Source organism: Halyomorpha halys, unplaced genomic scaffold (genome assembly GCF_000696795.3).
Source record: "Halyomorpha halys isolate HHAL.00 unplaced genomic scaffold, Hhal_1.1 Scaffold577.1, whole genome shotgun sequence".
Classification (NCBI taxonomy): domain Eukaryota; kingdom Metazoa; phylum Arthropoda; class Insecta; order Hemiptera; family Pentatomidae; genus Halyomorpha; species Halyomorpha halys.
Window position 1 is genome coordinate 256,920 of NW_027113760.1, and position 7,518 is coordinate 264,437.

At 29.6% G+C, this 7,518-nt stretch overlaps 1 protein-coding gene across 3 annotated transcripts in view; it reads right to left on the reverse strand.

The window, feature by feature from the left end:
* Positions 1-7,518, reverse strand: part of ltl (larval translucida) — a 41,957-nt gene that overhangs the window by 11,767 nt on the left and 22,672 nt on the right. For all 3 annotated transcript variants that reach the window (XM_067051091.1, XM_014426442.3, XM_014426443.3), the window contains one exon: positions 3,482-3,712. In XM_067051091.1, the coding sequence (XP_066907192.1) occupies positions 3,482-3,712 (231 nt within the window). The remainder of the gene's footprint in view (positions 1-3,481; positions 3,713-7,518) is intronic.

Here is a 7,518-nt window from a genome sequence, read left to right on the forward strand (position 1 = left end):
TATATATATATATTTCCACCATCCATTCCCGAATCCTCAAAATTATTTAATCTATTTGGTGTACAAAACAGATTTAAAATGCAGCTCCATCATCTGCGATGACCATTGCTACAATATAAAAGTCTATTATTGTCGACAATTATACTTTTTATGAATACTAAATTTACTGGTGAAATATGGTTGGTGAGATTGAAAATTTTATTTCAATAGTTTGCATTTTTCAGTAGAAAAGAACTTCTGAATTATGAACTCGATGGTCATAATCAGTTAAATTTTGAATCATAAAATAGATTATTTTTTTGTAATAACTTTTATCGGAATTCTTGCACTAAAATAAAAGGAAACTGAGGTATCTTTAGTGTCCTTTCTCTGTTAAAATTTAACTGAAAAACAAACTTTAATTAATTCCAGAATTACAAATTACTGAAGTTCTTATCATTTATACAACTTTATCTGGAAGAAGAGAAGACGTTAAGAATCTCTTGTACATATAATTTGTAATTCTAGCCAATCTCAATTGAGATTTATTTCAATATTTTATATATCAAATACTAATAAATGTTTTACACTTGTTTAACTGAAAAATATGAGAATGTTTTTTTATCTTCTTTTATTACATTAAGAATAGCTTTAAATTAAATTATTTGTCACATTTTTCCTTTTCTTTTAATTAGTGATAAATTCCACTTTCTATCCCTTGATTATTTTGGATGATATATATATCGAATTAATGTTGTAATTATTTGATCTGTTGCAAACAAATAATTGGTCATAACAACGGAATATTAAAACAGTGAAGTAGCAAAAATGTGTTTTGTTTTTTTCTCATTGACGTAAAAAAAATCTATCTGTAAAGCTATCTGTTCCACCTGAAATGTGAATATAAAACTTTTAAAATGATGAAACTATTCGTTAGTCATCACTGTTTGTTTTTAATTATTAAATGTCCCTTAACTTTTGTTTCGTGTTCTCTGAATTCAGCTGGATAGTTTTACTGAGGACTACTTTGGATTAATTTGGATGGTAACGAAGGAAACGTTAATCTACCTAAAGTGGCTGAACTGGCGGCTCGAGTACGAATTTTCTGCTCCTTAACTACGATGACACCGCGAGAAAGTGTCCCCTATCCAACGCTCTCTTGATGGTACTAAGGAGTGACAAACTACTAAATATAATCGCTTTTTGTGTGATCTATATCTGGAAGCATATTGGCGATCAGTTTATAAATGATCTAGTACCCCTTTTTATACGAATTTTATATATTTTCGCTTATGCAAAAGCAAACGTATTTTCCTTGACACATTTATATGTGAGATAGAGTTCTTTCCGTAGATTTAATCTTAAACGACAATTCTACCTAGAAATCTAAATAATCATGACCCAATAGAAACGTTGAGGAAGCTATTCTCATATATGTGGTCAATAAATGTTGACAAGTTATTTTGATAATAATAAAATGAATAAGAAACAAGGGACATACAAATATGTACCTAATTTTAATTTTACTCGACTCCAAGCCTCACTTCCAACTTGTAAGGAAACGATAACCTTTTTTATTCTTACTGTTTTCATACTTTCACTTCCAAAAACTTAAAGTTCCTACCCTAATAATAATTAATGATATAAACTGGAATTTTAAATTGTACATTTAAAAATAATCCTTGGTTTAGGAAAATATAAAAAGAAAATTGAGAGCTGAAAAAACAAAACTTGGAATATAGTTAGTCAATCGCATGCTCTTGCTATTATTTTATTACAGTAGAACCCAATTCTGTTATTTTGTAGAAGATAATAACACTATTTTCCATAAACGCAAAACAATTTTTACTTTCACTTAAGGTACCAAATATTTCTCATCTCATTGAAATAGTCTTAAAGACGAATTTTCAAAAAAAATTTCTCTAAAGAACCCCAATTTTTTTTTAATTATCTGTTGTCATTGTTAGCAACTATAAAAAAATCAATGAATGCAAATGCTAATGCCGAGACCGCCCGAACTTTCCCGATTGCATTACGGCTTCGTTTTCTTTTCTTTAACTGTTGTTTGACAAAAAAACAAAATTTATATTCGTTATTCCCACCTCGAGAAACTCTACAATACCAATTTTTATAGTAAGAGTTAGTAATAACCAATCTCATAGCTACAGCACCAGATTTGTAATCCATCAATAAATACTTCAATTCTGTTCCATTATAATCCATGAGTGGAATCGGTTTGTGATGGTTTAGATAGTTCAACGAACTCGAATATAAGACTGATATTGGGCTCCTAGGGGCTGGAAGTATTCTTCTTGTATTGTACCATACTATATTAATATTTAGATAAAAATAGGTCCAAAATATCATTATTTAAGTTAAAATATCAAGGAAGCAGCTTATTTTGATTCCAACAAGTGACATATAACAGTAATTTACAAAATTTACCTTACTCGAATTTTGTTGATTAGAAATCGTTCATGACGAATGAACGCATCTTTAATTCACTCAGGAACAAGGGCTTATTTAGATTTTCTTACAGGTGAGGGGTACAAAAGTTACGAAACTCATAAATCGAAGAGATGTATTCGTTAACGAATGTATTTCAGTTAGTTCTGGTTGTGGAGCAATGGGACGTGCTGGACTATGGCGGATTATAGTTAAATTGGTGATAACTTTTTGAAATTGTATCTGTATAATACTATGTAGGCCAGAAAAACACACACACATATACATACATTTTTGTGTTCTATGCCTTTGTTGTTCTTTCATAATTTTTTTTTATATCCTCTTTATTTATTTGTAAAATAATTCTAAGTATGCAGTTAGTTGGAACTAGGAATCCACATTTTCTGAAATGCTAATATTGGTATAATGCTAATATGGTTGATAGGCTTTTATTGGTTTTAAACTAAAACATGATACGATTATAGGTTGTATAAGGAATGTGATCTCATGCTCAAGTACTAAATTCCTATAACACGGTCTGGAGAGCAATCCAAGCAAATAGATGTTAAACTCGATGTGTTAATTAAGAGGAACATCTGGTAGTTTTAAACAATTATTCTGGTACACTCACATTCCTGGATGGAGGATAAAGAGCTGGATCAAGGTGATAATCCATTCTACAATAAGGTTTCGAAGAAATTTTAACGTTAGGCTTTAATTGGACTACTTGCTAAAACACATTTGGCAAGGAGGTGATGGGGGAAGATCATACAACTTTTCCTTAGAAGAAGGCAGGAGGGTTGATGTGTCCTCTTTTGAAGAAGATGAAGATGAAGTCGATTTTTTACACTGCATCAATTGTATCAATCAGCTAAGAGCCTACACCACTGTTTAGGGATATTATAAAATAAACAATATTCTTAGGGAACGTCAATCGTCCTATCGAAATGTTACAGATATAATTTAGTTAATATTTGATGGCTAATTATAATATCAACAATTATAATAAATAATTAGTTTAAAAGTAAGATATGTTTAAGATCAAATCTTTACCTACCTCTCCTTTGGCCGATATTTCACTGATTGAGTTGTGAGAAAAATCCGCGAATATAAGTCTCATAAGACCTCTAATTTCACTTGGGCTAAAAACAGTCAACCTGTTGTAAGATAGCTTCATCCTCCTCAGATTCTTTAATGGTAGCAAGGATTTGTTGAGATGTGTCAGATAATTGTACTGAAGATCCAGGTCCTCCAAAAGTTCCAGCTTGGCGAAGTCTCCGGTATCCAACTGAAAATGTAGTATAGTGTTATTATTAATTTTTTCCCCTGTGATTTCTATAATAATAATAATACAGAGTTATATAAAAAGAGAGGGTTTGGGAAAATACGGTTACCTTTAAACGACATCCATAAATATTTATCTCTGCTAGAGTCAGAATAATAAGATGGCAGTATTTTTTTCCCCTAGTTAGAGAATAGTCACCAATCTCCTCTAAAATGGTTATTATAAACATTGATTTCCACATGTCAAATACCATTAACATAAACGTTTGCTCCAAAAGATATTGGAGAGTAGATTTGTGTACTATTATATATATGAGCGTATATTTGTGTACTATTGCATATCTATGCCTATATTTGTGTACTATTATATATCTGAGTCTATATTTATGTACTATTATATATCTCAAGAAAAAAAAAAGTTTCATACTTGAATGAAACCAATGAAAGACACAAAACAAGAAAGAGCTGCGAATACAATTGGCATATAGTCGTGTCAATTAAGTTTAAAAAAAGTTCTGAAAATATACTTTAATATAAAAAAATATAATAATACTCAGAAAATTGTAATGTAATTTGATCAACTTCACATCACAAGTTCTTTAAAATTTATAGCCACAATTTCTGAGAAAATATTTCCCGTTCTTATAGACATTTCCTTCATAAACTAATAACTTTTTCGAACTTATTACTTTTTATTACTCCCTTGGTACCACCGCGAAATAAAAGTCAACCCCTTCCCCCCAAGCCGAATTCGAACCGACATTGAAATTGAGAGATAGCTAAGGTGATGCCTTAATTCCCTCGGCTTTAAATTGCTTCTCAAATTCAGACCTATCTCCATCATCCCAAATCCAGCTGAACTACTATTAGAAATAAAAATAGTTTACAACTATTATTATAAATATAGTTTCAACTATATTTTTGTTTCTCTTTTGACCGCAATCCTGACCATCTTCTTATATATCAATTTTTACGGTCAACTATATATACATATATACAATACTACTAGAAAGAATCGTCCAATTGAGAAAAACTCCACTCAACCCTAGTAGTATCAATCCCATTCGATTCGATTCAATTTATGTATAAATATGTAGATCATGTTTTAATAGGAATTATAGAAAATTTACAATTTTAAATGAAAATTGGATATTAAGTTCTTTTCTTAAGTTCACAGCAAAGTTCTATTGGGGAAAAATGTATTAATATTACTTATTTATTTCATTTTTTTGAAATTAGATTTCAATATACTGTACGATTTAATAATGTTAAATTACATTGATGGATTAAAATGATGTAGTGTATTAATATAATATATAGTTTTGATACATAATTTACATATGTTCAAAAAATAAAAGAAATTCATTACCAATTTGCTTCTATACATAACTTAGCGCCATTATTATTTAAATGTTTTTTTTAAAAAATGGATAGGACTTTTTATGAATCAGAAAACCCTCTGTTTCTGATTAGAGATTTTGTTCTATTCATAGGCCATAAGGCTGCACCTGCGGACACCATGTTATATAATATCGACTTGGTAAACAAGATGGACATTGATATTATGATATAACAGAAATGTTATCACGTGATTAATAGCAGCTCGCATATTTAAACATTTATCAATGAACTGATTCATTTAAATCTATTATAGGCAAAAGGTCAGTTGTCAATAGAAAAATTTACTAAACAAGAAAGGTATATTTTGATGCTGTTAAAAATAATATCCGGATTATTATGAACTCGTTTGCAAATAAAACACTTAAGGAATTGAAAATTATGCAGTTTATAATTCAACATCGTTTTTTTTTTTTTTTAAGATCATAAGAAAAGTTTTCATGAGTATGTAATTTACCAATTATTGAACATTTAAACTCTTTACATCATGATCATACATGATGACAATCCCAATAGAATACGATTAACAGAAAAAATAATTTTAAATTATATTAAAATATATAATGATGAACATATTGTTTAGTTTTTGGTATCCAAGTATTATAGTGATTACTTTTTTATCTGATTTATCATTTTATTTATTTATTATATTTTAAATATTTATGTATTTTGAGTAGCAATGGTATCAATGGAAACCAGATACGTAGTCATAGTACAAGAGCCCAAGAGGAGAATTGTCAGTTATTTCACCCCAATTTGGATTTCTTTATTGAAAATTATATATAATTACTAGTCAAAATTGACGAGTTTGTAAAGTATAATAGTCTGCTAGGGGTAATAGTTTTCAAGATATTTGCTAAAATAAATTGATTTATAGATGTTTGAAAAAAGATTATATGTAAAATTCATATTTATATGTGAATATCGAAAATAAATATTATAAGAATATTTTAAAGTACATAACGATTTTTTCAGTGAATTTTTATGAAATGTTGCTTTTTAAAAAAGTACATCTCGTGATCTATTGAACGTAAATAGCCCTATTAGGGCTCATATTTTAGCAAATGTCCTTTACTTTGAATGATGTCCTATTAGGTTTCCTATTGTTGTTGGTAGTTTTAATGATATAGAACTCCGAATGAAATTTTTATTTTTTTTTAACGTTTTGAAACATCCACCATTTTTTATTCCCCCTACCTTGGCAGATTCATCAATTTTGACTAGTGATTATAATTATTAATAGTTTTCATTTAATCAATCAAAAACTGGGGTGATATAAATTTTTTTTTCACCGGGGCTCTTGTACTATTAGTCAAGGTGTGAACAACCCTCCTGGTTCATACTGTGCAGAGAAAAATATTAAAAATGTTCACGCTAAAAATTTAAATATCAAAATTGATAAGCAGTACTTATGATCTATCACATTTCATTACTCAATAATTGCTTGAAAAAAAAAATTGTTTCGTTAATAACAAATTGTCTTTCGTTACTGTGCGCGTTTCCTTTCTTTTACCCCCTCCCTCCTTCTCTTTAAATAAATCTTACCCATGTCCATGATGGGAGCAATTGTATCATGATTACCTGGTGCCCACTAATAGACCCCATTCATTGATTGTTATTTAATAAAAACTCTTTCAAATTTTCAGTCAGTTGAACTGTTCTTAATAAAGGTTATTTTTTAAATATTCTAATTAAAAATATATTCTACTTTGCCCTGCATGAACGAACCGGTCATAACACGAACGATTTCCAGTTGATACTGCGTTGGATTCAGCCTTCAATTCTTTAAACGTAACGAAGGCCATATTTTCTCCTATTAATTGACGGAGGTCGGTTGTGAAACATTTGATAATATGAAGACAACTTCGTCAGTAATTGATTAGATTCATTAATAATTTCGAAAGTAAAGACAGCTTTCGATTGATTCCATATGTAATTCCCGATGCGATTGGCTATTTCTTACAAACCAAGCAGCATCCAGTGCGAACCTAAGGACTTTATTTTGAAATTATTCTACTTTTTTCATTAATGAAAAATACTTCTGCCATGTACATTGCCCAGTATAGCTTCCCCATTATTTTTATTTTTTATCCGTTCATCTGCAAATTCTATTTTCTATTATAAATATGTAATTACCTTTATTTCAAGGTTAATGGTTTGTGGCAGAAAGACAGAAAGTCTACGGGAAGAGATGTTGGAAAATATCCGGATATCCAGGTAATTTCGCATGGGAAAGTACTCGATGAAATATGATACAATTTAAATTAGGCTTTGAATTAATTCAGACGAGGCGCTTTCGAAATATTGGTGTACCAGGGAAAATACGTTTACTAATAAATGGAATATGGTCCGGGTGCCATTTAATAATACACACGGCCAATCAGCGATCTTACAGAAAATACGTTTACTAAT